Source organism: Acanthopagrus latus, chromosome 18 (genome assembly GCF_904848185.1).
Source record: "Acanthopagrus latus isolate v.2019 chromosome 18, fAcaLat1.1, whole genome shotgun sequence".
NCBI lineage: Eukaryota > Metazoa > Chordata > Actinopteri > Spariformes > Sparidae > Acanthopagrus > Acanthopagrus latus.
This window is the reverse complement of record NC_051056.1, coordinates 28,170,479-28,184,980: the sequence shown is the minus strand read 5'-3', so window position 1 is coordinate 28,184,980 and position 14,502 is coordinate 28,170,479. Positions and strand designations below refer to the sequence as shown.

At 43.4% G+C, this 14,502-nt stretch overlaps 1 protein-coding gene across 3 annotated transcripts in view; it reads left to right on the top strand.

Moving 5' to 3' along the window:
- The window catches only part of slit3 (slit homolog 3 (Drosophila)), a 253,595-nt gene that overhangs the window by 173,942 nt on the left and 65,151 nt on the right, over nt 1–14,502 (top strand). For all 3 annotated transcript variants that reach the window (XM_037076548.1, XM_037076547.1, XM_037076546.1), the window contains 3 exons: nt 7,394–7,465; nt 11,033–11,196; nt 12,503–12,647. In XM_037076548.1, the coding sequence (XP_036932443.1) occupies nt 7,394–7,465; nt 11,033–11,196; nt 12,503–12,647 (381 nt within the window). The remainder of the gene's footprint in view (nt 1–7,393; nt 7,466–11,032; nt 11,197–12,502; nt 12,648–14,502) is intronic.

Here is a 14,502-nt window from a genome sequence, read left to right as displayed (position 1 = left end):
TGTTTTGCAGGCGGTTGTAATTCACACATTCTTTCAGCGTATTGATCTGTGTCTGTTAAGGCTGATTGAGCATAATAGAGACTAATAGAAGATTCACTTTATTACACACACACACACACACACTCAGACACACACTGTGGCCGGTCAGACCTGGTGGAATGAGACTCGAATAAATACGACTGAACTGAACTCAAGCTCAACCTAACGAACAGAAACACACGTGTACATGATTCAAATCTAAAACTCCAAATATTCTTTGTTTCACGTGTAGCTGACTCATTTTAATCTACACTGTGACCTGATTATCATCTCAAACCACGAGACCGCCTCTTGCAGTTTTAATATAACCCTACAGTGTGACGGGAAACGCAGAAATTAATGACCTGACCTTGAACGTGATGATCACAGGGTCGGTTGAGCATGCAGAATATTGCTGCTATAAACTACGAACAGTTGTCTCGTCCCGTCCCTGACACGTGGAAGCCTCTCTGACTGTGGTCCAGCCTTTACATACATTTATTTTTTCTTGAACATCACTTGTGAAAAGAGAATCTATGTCTCAGAACGACCCATCCCATCAGGAAATCAGAAAAACTTTTCACTGTAACTCTGATTCTGTCACTGACGCAATATAAGACTCGTTGTAGACTTTTAACATTGACAGCCCAGCAGGGGGCCACAGGAATCACTGATGTAGCCTTTAACATCCAAAACGTGTGAAAAGTTGATTCAATCGCATGTTTTAGGATCGTACTTTATGTGTCTTGAAGCTAGCCGGAAGCCCTGCGAGTCGATTACCGAGTGCAGTCGAGTTTCCTGCTGGAGGCGTAAACTGCCGTGTATTGTTATTGTGCGGTCTTTTCTGAGGTTGCTAAAACTACGTAAGCTAGCAGTCTGAAGACTTGATCTCTCGAGTTGGGTCTTACTCGGTGTCACGGTGTGTTAGACCATGGATTACATTTAAGACGGAATATCCCTTTAAGTCAATTTAAGGTTGCATCAAAATGTGACAAGAATTTCCCAACTTTCCAAACTCACAGATTTCAGTTGATCAAAAATAACACATGCTTCAACATTTTGTTTCTCGTTTCATAAATAACAGAGGGTAATAAATGTTTTAATTTTTTTGTTGTTGTCTATGTAATATCTGTTGTCTGTTGTTCACCTCAGTGAATTACTAAAAAAGAAAATAATCCCAAAAAGAAACATCACTGTCAACAGCTGTTATTTATTATTTAAGGTATTTTTCATGCCTGGCTTGATATCCAGGATCTAAAAAAGTAGAGCAGAAGATTTTAGGACCTCTGCAAATAGCCAGTTACCCTGCACAGTTGCGTACGTGTGTGTGTGTGTGTGTGTGTGTGTGTGTGTGTGTGTGTGTGTGTGTGTGTGTGTGTGTGTGTGTGTGTGTGTGTTTGTTTGTGTGTGTTTGTGTGCGCACGAGGGAGGGAAGATTGACGAGTGAGGCTTTGACCTCAGTGTGTAGGCTGCAGCAAAGACACACATGATAACATCACTCTCTTTCTTTGCCACACACACAAACACGGACACACACACACTCTCTCTCTCTCTCTCTCTCTCACACACTCACACACACACACACACACACACACACACAAGCACGCCCAAACACAAGCGATAGCATCTCCCAGGTGGGTTGCCTCTAAAGAGTCTCCTCCATCACTGACTGCAGAGACCCTTTTACTGCAGCCGAGAGACGACTGCATCGAGAGTGCACACACACACACACACATACACACACACAGGCATGTAATGCACATGCTGACTCAAGAAGACACGCTTAATAGTAGCACACACACACGCATTCAGGGATCATGGATCCATCTCACACCACTGCAGCGGTCACTGCAGCCTATCGCAAATTAAAAAGAACAAACTGGAGCTGAATAGGCATTTTGTAATAGAAACATTGAGTGTCACAAACACTGTTGGACCGAGCTCTCTTTTACTGTGACTGCAGAAACTTCTTCCTCTTCCCCCTCTAATAATTAATCTGCAGGGCAAAAAGCATCCAGTGAATAACAAGCTTTTAAATCTATGCACACAATCCGTTCTGTTTTTTTAAATAGGAGCAGGAAATGGAAAGATGATTGATAAAATCACCGCCACCTTAAAATGATTAACACAACAAAGACAAATTTTTACTCTTAAAAAAAGACACTGACACAGTTGTAATGATGAGATCTGCGTGTCTTTCACCAGTTTATTTAACCAGCCACCTCAATACGTCCTGAGTTTTCACTTCAGAATCCAGGTTTTATTCCCTGCGAAATTAAGGGAAATCTCATGAATCTTGTCGTGTTAAAGAAAGTGAGAGAAAAATTTCCTGGATCTGTTCCTGCACCAAACAGCTAAAGGGGTCGATTCTGAGCTGGGACTCGTCCTCCATCACTGTTTAGAGTTTTTGTGATATCCTGCTGATAAACCAACAAACAGACGAGGTTGAAAAACGTACGTGATTACGTCTTTACTTCTGTGGCTCCATCAGTTCTAAAGGTGGATATAAAACAGAACCGTCGGAGGCTTTGCTTGGGAAAATAAAGCTTTCTCTCCGGACTCATAACGTCACTTTGGAAACAGCTGCAACACAGGATGCTAATACACAACACCCAAAGTATGTTCCTAACCGTATAACATCAGTTGTGAAACATTTGTAAATGGGAGTGTGACTACGCGGCCAAATGTTCCGGTTTACACTGTGTGATTTTGTGGTGAAAGTACAGGATGGTGTGTCAGGATCCGTCAAGGCTGCAGGATTATAAAGTTTAGACTGACATATGGTGGAGGGCAGAGCCAGTGGAAAGTTCCCATCTGATTCTTACACTGTTAAACCAGAGCGCTGCATCAGACGTTGTTGAATTTCACAGGTGTAGCTGAAAACAATCCTTAGAAATTTCTGTCAGTTTGAGAAGAGTGTGAATGTTTGTCTCTGCAAAACCACCGACACGTTGAAACTTTTCGTTCCTTTATGCTGTAACTGTGTGTTCTGCTGTGCTTATGCCTACTCATGTAGGGATAGCAGAAAAAAAAACATGTTTCGTCATAAAATATCACTTTTGGTTGGTGCAAAAATAGCCAGAGATGTCCTGGGTTATTGCTAGAAACACCTTGTTTTACATCCACAAACACTGACCTGTCAAAAACACCTGGATTCTGTCCCTGCAGACATGATGTGACCCTTACAAATGTTGAAACTCGGTCTTGTCCTGCATCTGTAACTCGATCACCGTCCCCTCCACCCTGAGACGTGAACGTTAGGTCCTAAACACGTCCAAAACCTTCAGCTTGTGCATCTAATAGAGACACAAATACTCTCAAATGATAATGATTAAAAACTGGGACACAAGTCATCGCTTGGTGTGGTGATTTAACTTTTCCTAACTGGAATCGATACATCCTCTCAGTTTGCAAACGTCCTGCAGCAATCTCTCCAATCTCATATTATTTTACAACCGCTTCAACTCCAAGGGTAAGCAATTTTTTCAAGAGTGCCCACTCATGTAGGGATAGGGGAAAAAAACACGTTTTGGTTTAAAATATCACTTTTGGTTGGCACAAAAATACCTGTAGATGTCCTGAGATATTGTTAAAAACACCTTGTTTTACATCCAAAAACACCTGGACTGTCTCTGCAGACATGGTGTGACCCTTACAAATGTTGAAACTCAGTCTCGGCCCCCTTCATCTTTAGACGTGAAAGTTAGATCATTAACATGTAATGTTCACATTAAACAACACGTTTCGTTGAATGTCAACAGCCCACGACGTGTAGAAATGTTAAACGCCAACATGTTATCACGGCTGGTTCAGTTCCAGCAGCTCTTTGATTCCTTTCCAAAACCTTCAGCTCTTGAGTCTAATAAAGGCACAAAAACCCTCAAATGGTAATAATTAAAAACTACGACACAAGTCATCACTTGGTGTGGTGATTTAATTTTCCTAACTGGAATCGATACATCCTCTCAGTTTTAAATGGCAAACGTCCTGCAGCAATCTCTCCAATCTCGTATTATTTTACAACCGCTTCAACTCCGAGGGTATCTGCGATTTTTTAAGAGTGCAGTCGCGGCCAAAGGCGTGTAAAATAAACTGGGGAGTCAAAAAAAAAGAAAGAAAAAACAGCCACGATATAAAACATAGTTGTGGACTTCTAAATGATGTTTTGAGTGTTTATCTTGGCTTAACTCTGTCCAGTCGCTACTTTATTAAGTCGGAGAGATGTAGAGGAGGAGGAGGAGGAGGAGGAGGAGGAGGAGGAGGAGAGGGGCTGAGCAGAGTGAGTGGGAGAGTAACTGACAGGGAAATTGCAGAGGGAAATTATTGTTATTTCACAATTAAATTATATATACTGGGTGGAATCACCCCTGACAGGGCTGACCAGAGCAGCACTCCTGTGTGTGTGTGTGTGTGTGTGTGTGTGTGTGTGAGCGCGAGTGTGAAACTTTATCCGTCTACCAAGGCCACTGAGGCTACGCTGGCAGGGAGGGGAATGTAGAAAGAGAATCGGAAGGAGAGAGAATTAAAGAGAAAGAAAAGTAGTAACATCAACACAGGGAAGTAAAAACAGTCTATTTTAAGGCTGAGTGGGTGTTAGTGAAAACACAGCAAACCCCCGGTAACGACCCGATTTCCAGCAGTTGTGACGACAGTGCGTAAAACAAACCGTCCTTGATTTCTGTCGGCGAAATCCAAAACCCCTCGCCGCGGTCACGATGTGTGTTTAGGCACAAACATATTACAGATGCTCTTGCCTTTAAATTTGGGCCATTTCTCAGACAGAGCGCCGGCCTTGTCCTTGTCGGAAAGCATTAAAAACACATTGTCAAACGTGAAAAATTGAACGGGTCTCCGTTATAAAGAATGACCGCTCAGTCTTCATCCGTCCCGAAACAATGACTCTTTGAATTCACAAGGTTTCGGGTGATATGTAAAGTAAACTAGCCCCTATTTTCTATCCAGTGAAATTAATGATCCATGAAAACTTGGGCAAAAACAAAGCAGAGGGTTGCTCGGGCTCGTGTGGATGTTGGCTCTCACAAGCCACCAGAAGAATTACACTGGAGTATAAATTCTAGAAATCCCTGGATTTCCTGATGTAACATGGATCTCTCATTTGCTCGTGTTTTTAAACGTCGAATGTTTTCAAGGCATTTGAACAGACTCACAAGTTATAATGAGGGATCATTATTATTCTTTGCTGCACGTTGTTGTATTTCAGACCGAATCAGTCTCTCTTCTGAGTAAAATCAATAATACAACAGATTTAAAGACGATCACTTGCAGCTCAGAGTTTGTACAAGTCATTGATTTTACTTATATTCCGGCACGTGCATTGTCACCACTCTGTTTGCGTTATCCTCCTTTTTCAATTGCTTCATTCTCTAACACTGGAATCAGTTTGGGTTGAGAGAAAACTTTGTTTACTTTAGAGAGACTTTGGGTTGAGAATCAGTCATTTGTACCCGACAGTACCTCGAAGTTTTATGGACATAATGTAAGTTTTATGCCTTCCGTCCAGTGTTGTGTTTTGCAGTTTTGTAATTTTATGTGCCTGTGTTCGCGGCCTCAGTCGAGAGGGACTCCAGCTTGTGTTCTGATGTGTTTCCCTGCCGGTGTTTCTGTGTACGCAGCTTCACCAGCTCGTACGAGTCTGTCAGTGCAATCCGATCCCCCCGTGGATTCCTCTGATGGAATAGTCCTCTCTTCTGCATTTTCTTTTTTTCCTCTGCTCTCATTTCAGTCTCCATTTCTGTACATGGAAACCACAGAGAATCAATAGGCGTTGTGTTTCTTCAGTGGGCCAAGTGGGACTGCCTGTGTGTGTGTGTGTGTGTGTGTGTGTGTGTATGTGTGTGTGTGTGTGTGTGTGTGTGTGGTTGTAATGACAGACAACCTTGTTTTTCATTCCACTTTAGGTCGATACTACACGTGAGACAGTGTAGTTTATGTGAACGCTAATAGTCAGAGACAGCAGTGACCTGCTTATGAGTTAGAGATGAAGAAACACAGATCGAGAGGGTTTGTGTGTGTGTGTGTGTGTGTGTGTGTGTGTGTGTGTGTGTGTGTGTGTGTGTGTGTGTGTGTGTGTGTGTGTGTGTGTGTGTGTGTGTGTGCGTATCAATAAGTAATGAGTTAAAACTCGATATGATGACTTGGCACAACAGCGGCACCCTGGACAGAGGGTCAGGATTTTTTTTTTTCTTTTTTTTTTTTTGCAAATGCAGTGTGTTGCAGTTTTGAAGACACGACCAGCGATGTTTGTTTAATTTCTATTCAACTCAAGTCAGTTTTATTCACATCAGCCAGAACAATAAGTGTGTCTCGGTCATCATATGAAACCCTCTACTCTGAGTTCAGATAAAGTAAAAACTGCTACAGTCATGAAAATAGAAATCCTTTGTGTCAGGACAAGAGTTTCTGTTCTTAATAAGCTAAATTAAAATGTTTCCTCGGGTCATTTGTGCCAGTAAACCATAGATTCATTTAGGCTCCTCTAAAAGGGCTTAAGTTAAACTAAAATACTAAATTCATTTATAAGACCCACAGGAGACAACTACTCTACTATAACACGTCATCACACAAGTATTTTATGCTGTATTTGCTACAAGAGTTGTTATTTCTGCTGCTAAAATGACTTTTAAAACGTTTCGTCAGCTGTTTTGACTTCTGTAGCCTTGAAAATAATCCAGTGGTTTTTTTTCACTTGTGTCCACTTCAAACACAAAAACATCTACTTTGGCCCCAATTTGTCATAGAAGCTTCACTATGTTGACACGTGTAATATGTAATTCATTAACACATTGCTCTACAAATGTAGAGAAAACAGGCTTTTGATCTCATATCATCACGTAAAGCCTGTGAAAAAGACTCAGATGACTTCTCTGCCCTTCAAAATAAAAGCCTTTCCTGTGAAGGCAGTCCAGTTCACAGCAGGTTTTAGATGGTATTGTCCTGGTAGTGATTTTCTTTTCTCATTCTCTTTGATTTGAATAATTATCCAGACCGTAAAAGGAGAAACAAGGTATTTAACAATAAAACCTTACAGATTCTGTGCTATCAGTCGACCATCAGGACCCCCGAGGATTCAGTTTGCAGCCAGTTTAAGAGTTTGAAACCACAAATGTTCTTGGAAACTCAGTTATTCAGCTGTGACTCTAAAACAAAAAGTCACTAAACTTGGAGATTTGTGGCTTTTTTTTTTTTCTCTGCGAGGGGTCAAGAAAGCGGTGACAAGGACTTGAACCTGCGTTCTGGATCAAATGTAATTTTACTTGCGTCAGAGTTTAAACCACCAGACCAATAAGTGGCACCGCTGCTTTATTTTTCTAACAATCTGTTTTTCTCTTTTTCCTTCTTCTGTTTCTGCGTCCAGCACCCTCAACAACAACAACATCACCCTCATCCCCCTGTCCAGCTTCAACCACATGCCCAAGCTGCGGACCCTGTGAGTACTACACACTGTTACACACACACACACACACACACACACGCACATGCACACACACCCTGTGGTTGCACATTAACACGTACACACACACAGATACATTAGTGCTTCTTCTTACATGCACACTGAGTGAGTCCAGACACACACACAACTAACATTCACATACGCCCATTCAACACACACACACACACACACACACACACACACACACACACACACACACACACACACAGAGTGGCAGCAGGGTCTGTGTGTGATCTGATCGTCTAATCACGCCATAATAAGAGACCGACTCTTCTATTGTTTCATGACTGTGAATAATCATGTGGCCAATACACACACACACACCCACAGACCCACACATAAAGACACACACACAGACGGATACAGTGACACACACACTCACACAGAATAATGGTAACCTCATCGCCACCACAAGAGAGACTTGTTTGTACTCTGCAGTTCAATCTGCTTTGATTCATTATGAGAAACCTCCTTTAGTGATGTTACTGATGTGAGCACACACACACACACACACACACACACACACACACACACACACAGTCGTTGCCAGATCTTCCTCTCTGATTGATTAGAAGGGAGGCTTGGATTCTTCTGTGTGTATGTGTGTCGTTTTGTGCGAGGGGAGATCTTATAGTTGCCAAGGCGATGGCACGACATCTCGAGGGGGGAAACTACCCAGAATCCTGTGGGACTGTCTTTTGAGAGGCAGACCCGTTGGTGGCATTCCTGCCGGCCACACTGGGGGCTGAATTCCACCGAACCAGATTGCACAGAGTGGGATTTCCTCCCTCCGAATCGACGTTTTTGAAGAGGCGCTCGTGTGGTCGAACGACCCGACTCGACATTCAGAAATGGGGATTTTCCAAACACATGACTCATCCGAATGCAAGCGGGATAACAATCCCCATCTTTTTACGACCATTTCCTCTGCTCAACCGTTGAACGACAGCATCCATCAGCAGCCAATCACGCGGCAGGGTTTTTTTTTTATTTCCTGCATACTGCTGCAACTCTAGTGGCAATACGGCTCGAAAATCAGCCTCTTAAAATTGGATTCCAGGCAGCAGAGCAGCTACACTGTCGCCAACAGATTGAGTGCAGAGTTACCAATATCCAATATCTTTTAATCAGAAGCCCTCGTCTGCTTCTGTTTTCTGTCAACACTGAGTGACTGTCTCCTCTGATTTCCTCATTTGTCCTCCTTTTCTCCCTCTTCTCCTCCTCGTTACGTGTGAATCTTATCTCGTGTTTCTTTCCTCGCCTTTCCTCCTTCTCTTCTCCCGGCTTCTGATTTTATGAATTCTGTTGTCCTTCCTCCTGTGACCTCCTCATGTGGCTCTTTCTCTCTCACCTTGTCCTCTTCTGTTCCCTTTTTTAATTCTCCTCCTCCTCCTTGTTTCTTCCTCCTCCATATTAGATTCTGTGTCCGTTCCATATTACCCGCCCTCAGATCCCACTATCGAATTTGCTGCTTTTATAAAAACGACTCATTCGATCAGACATGTTTAGAGATGTCCCCGATCTGATTAGTGGTGGAAGTTCGAGAACTTTGTTCTCTCTGAATTAAACGTCTCCTCTCACCTGCCACCTGATTCTGTGATTTCTCCGTAAGGTTTCTTTTACATATGTTCATTTTTCTCTCCATACGTCTCCCTCTCTTCTTCTTCCTCCTCCTCTCTCTCTATCAGCAGCAGTGATATATCACCTCACGCTGCCTCTCATTCATAGATTTTAAACCCGGTGAAAAGCTGAGAGCTCCCGCTGCTCCTCACTGTGCTGAAGATGAGCCTGTAACCCCTCGGGAGCAAATACTGAGAATAAACACACATATGGAGACGAACACACATCCACAGAAACGCCGTGCAACAACGCCCTCAGTCACCCGCAACCAATAAGCCCAACAAACGATGTCACCGACTTACAGCCGCACACAAACACAGCACTTTCCTCCGCGCCCCCCTGCCGCGTCCCATTCTCCCCTGTGTTTTAATCCTACTTGTCAGTAATTAAGGCCGAGCCGGGGGTGGGCTGGGACGTGGCTATCTCCAGGCGGGGGTTTGACTATAAACTGGATTTATAATGGGAGTGCGGTATTAAAACCCACTGCCCCCGCTGCTAGCATCAATGAGCCCATCTCTGTTCCATAACAGGATTTGTCCTCTGCTTTATTACAAAGGGAGGCCTGTCTTCTGAAAGGCTAGATATCCCGGCTGGCATATAATACGCTGACAAGACATTCTGCTGTTCATCCACCCTCCGTCTCCTCATCCCTCTCTCTCTCTCGAGGTGTCAGATCCTGCCGGTGCAGCCCGCCGAGAGTCTCAGCTCGGTGAAACATCACCTGATGCGTTTCTTTATTGAGCTGTACCTTTTAATTAATGCTACAAGTCATATTTGAAAAGGCTATCAGTGTGAAACTGTTACTTAAAGGGTAACTCCAACAGTTTTCACACACTGCAGCGTGCGCTCCGGAGGAAGCTGCGTGTAATCTGATAAATCGCATCCAGTGATGTCACCGAGTGGCTAAATTGCATCGAGGGTAATGTGCAGAACAGAGAAGGTGACGTCTGCTGTATCGATTTAGAGCATTCGTTTTTAAACTGTCCACATGAGTCCAACAGTGTTATAGGAGAGCAGTGTTGGACTGCTTTACAAAACCTGGCGCCTGAACTACCCACAATGCAACTTAGCAATTGAGTGACATCACTGGAGGTAATTTGTCAGATGTGTAAAACTGGTGGTTACCCTTTAAAGTATTTAGTGGCATTTAGTCAAAGAAAGATGTGAAAACAGAAAACCTCAAACTAAGTGAATGTCTGGAGTCATGTGAGGAAATACGTGTTTTCTGTCATTTTTGGCCCTTTTTGAGCCTTTAAAATGTCTTTTACCTGAAGAGGCTCCAGGAACTAAGAATAATTTCTGCCATTCAGCAAACAAATATAATCCAGAGAAATAAAAAAGATCTCTCTTAGATGTTTATTTGCTGCGTTATGTCTCCTCATGGCTCATTTCTGTGTTTCCATTTATCTCCTTAAATTCATTTTCTCTTTGTGTCCACTCTCTCTGTTCTTGTCTCTTTCCTCTCCTATTTCGTCTCCTTTGTCTCGGTCTCTCCCTCCTGTCTCTGCTCCTCTCTGTCTTTCCGAGCAGATTGTGATTTAGCCGACTGTGTCAGCCCTCTAAAGGGAGTCATATTGTCACAGACCTTGGGGAAATGAGAGCTGAGGATATTGCTGTGTGTGTGTGTGTGTGCCTGTTTGTTTGTGTGTGTTTCACCTAAGCAACAGCCTCACGATGCCGGCCAAGGCTGTAAAGCTGTGTGAAAAATAGAAGCCATTTGAATGAGGATTCAGATACATTTGCTCTGTCTGAGCTGATGCGCTCAGATCGACTCCACAGACTCTCTGGAGAAGCGAACACATCAGAGACGATGACGAAGAGTTTGTGTGATTGATAATTATGTCAAGTAATAACAGCATTTATCCACGCACAGTTTTTTTTTTTTCTTGAAGATAACTATTCCCTTTCACCATCCGTCTTCAGGCGCCTGCACTCCAACAACCTCCACTGCGACTGTCACCTGTCCTGGCTCTCTGATTGGCTCAGAGCCAGGCGGGGCTTGGCTCCCTTCACCCAGTGCATGGCCCCCGCCCACATGAGGGGCCTCAACGTTCCAGATGTGCAGAAAAAGGATTTTGTCTGCAACGGTGAGCTGACATTAAACACACGTACACAAAATATTCAGTTTGAGAGATTCTCAGAGAGCTCGGCTGCAGGATGCATGTTTATGACGGTGTGTGTTGTTTTTATTATCACAGGAAACGATGGCGTGACTTGAATGTGGTGATTTAAAAAAAAAAGCCCTAACCTGACCTGTTTTTCGTTTTATTCAATATTTTCTTCTTTACTGGCTCGGGAGCAAAACTCCAGAGAAAAAAGCCGCCTCCTTCGCAGTGCCATTAAATTGACACATGGGCTGTAATACTCTTAAGACTCTGAAGTAATGTTTCCGCGTTAGGAATTGGCGCAGAAACGCTGATTAAAAATATGACAAACAGAGCGGAATTCGAGTGGAAGTTCACAGTCTGACAGCAGAGACTTCTTGACGTAGAGCTTCACGATGCGGAGGATGTAATAAAGGCCATTATTGCAGGCGGCGTTGTTATCAACTCCAGACAGCCCAGCATTGAGTTTATATCACTGAAGGCATTACACCATGTAGAGCGCCTAATCAGCTAAAAGGCCAGCATAAGAGCAGTGGTGTTATCAGCTGTAAGATAGTATAGGCACTGTTTATAGGCGTCTGATTCAGCTCTCTGTTCTAATAGACTGTCAGCCTGAGCTCTCTTTATTAGCCTTTAGTCTTGTCTTTTCTGCAGACATGCGCCGCAACAGCCCTCCTCTTTCTGCACTTCCCCCCCCATCTCATCCTCTACTACAGGTGTCAATAACAACACCTGTGTATCTCTTGTTCCTCCTTTATTTTCTCTGCATCCTTCCCCCTCCTCCAACCATCCCTCCTTTTGAGAAGTGTTCAGTCTGTGGCTGGATTATATTTAATGCTAATATTCAGGTTAAAGGTGCAGTAAGTAAGAATTGGCCCCATGTCAAGTTCCGATTCAAAACAGACCAGAGTAACAGCTAACTGCTGCTAACTGTACATGCAGTCAGCTAGCTAGATCAGTTAGCTGTGCAGCTAGTGGTTGTGACATTTATACTGTTAGCAAAGGAGCTTTTAGACCAGGACAGGCCAGAGCTAGCTGGTTAGCATGCTAATTTATGCAGATATCTGTGCAACAACAAGATGTCATAGTGTTGACATAGTGATCATTTTCAACTAAATTCTTACATATTGCACCTTTAATCACAGTGACTTCCTGTGTCACACCGAAAGATGACATTTTCCCCCCAAAGAATATAGAATATGAATCTTTCTTATGCTCGTATTTAGCAGTAGAGCGAGCTGATCTCTGTTCGATGTTTCTCTCGTATTGAATCTGTCGCCGTCTGCAGGTCCAGTTCAGACGGAGTCGAGGGCTTGTGTTCCTCAGGTAGCCGTGTGTCCGCCCAGCTGCACCTGCAACAACAACATAGTGGACTGTCGTCGGAAAGGTCTGACTGAAATACCAGCCAACCTCCCCGAGGGCATCGTGGAGATGTAAGACCGCTTTACTTTGTCTTGAATGCTGCTGATTTTCTGCAGGCGTCTCATGGATGATGTTTAATGTACCTGTGATGTGTTCAGATCGTCCATAATCTGCAATAATCACAAGAGAATCATGTGGCAAATTGTCTTTTTCACCTTCTTTTTGATTCACTGAAACAAAAGTGTTACATTTACACTGATTGGAGGCAAATGTGTGAGTAAAGATGTGATTCTAGTCTGGTGAAGGAGACATTTTGAACTATTTGTGAGATTGGAAATGGAAATAGCCACTGTCAAACATATTTATAAGCAAGGGTGTGATTAAAAAGTAACAATACACACACACACACACACACACACACACACACACACACAGTGTATGCATGGGTGCACATATCTTTAGAAACTTTGATACACTGTGATAAACTAGACCATAAATCTACTGTGGCACACTGAGTTTTGCATCTCATTTTGGATTGCAGCAAAACTCTTTCTTTTTCTCGCTCTCCCTCCTTGTCTCTGCCTCTTAGACACATATTTAAAGACACACACACACACACACACACACACACACACACACACACACACAAGGCACAGCGGGACGTGTTTGATATCCGTATTGATCGTTGTACCCTGTTTGTTTGTACGGAGGACAGCTGGTTGATTGCTCTGTGAGTAAGGAAGCAATTCTCCCCCGCAAAGCTACACCAATACCTCTATACCTCCCCAGCATAAGTAATAGATTCACACACACACACACACACACACGCACACACCGACGCACACGCATATATATGCAGACACACCAGTTTTGTTTGTGCTAACAAAGAACGTACTTGGGTACAAATTGCACGTACACACATTCAATACACATTCTGGGAGGGTCAAACACACACACATGCATTTTGATTGAGCCACAGACACCAGAACATATCTGATGAGGCACACACACGCACACACACACACACACACAGAGCATTAGCATTGGATCCATTGTAATAAATGTTGTTTCTGCAGCCAGGAACAATAGAGTATAATAGGATGATGTATTGTCAGTCCTCCGATAGAGACAAAGTCATCTCTCTGCATGCTGGTGGCAAGAAATCCCTGCCAAATGTGTGTGTGTGTGTGTGTGTGTGTGTGTGTGTGTGTGAGTGCATGCATGTGTGTCTATGTATGCAGCATGCAACAGTGCTCTTCCAAGTGTGTGTGTGTGTGTTGATCTGTCTTTGTGAATCAAATGTGTTCATAAAACAATTTAACGAAACAGGTTTGTCTCAATGCGTCCGACTCCATTAGAACGTGAGCAGAGGCGTGCTTGAGTGAGCTTTTATTATTGTGTGTGTGTGTGTGTGTGTGTGTGTGTGTGTGTGTGTGTGTGTGTGTGTCTCACCTGCCAAAACTAGTCTCCTGTTTCAGCTGTCGTCTAATCGCCGCCTCACCTTATAGATTTTTTATATTCCCTCTTAAGTCGTCTTCCCTCTAATACATCCTTCGATATTGAGCCTCTAAGTGTCTTTGTCTCAACCTTGTTTGAGAGCCCACAGATATAATTTGTTACCTGGTGTGTGTGTGCAGATTGTCCTTGTCAATATCTGTACATCCTTGATTTATTTTGACCCCCCCAGTCGAAATAAGGTGCTCGTTGGCGTGCCAGCAGCGTAAAGGTGTGGCAGTTTAGAAAAGGATGCGAGCCAAGACAAGGGCACCTGTGAGAGTCGTGGTGCGTTCAAAGCCAAGACTAAAAACACACATTCCTCTTCCAGTGAATTAAACTAAATCAGATGGATAGATGGACAGATGGATAGAAGGGAAAAGAGAGGGATGGAGAGTGGAGGTCGAGAGCAAGACCTGGGTGGGGGCTCAA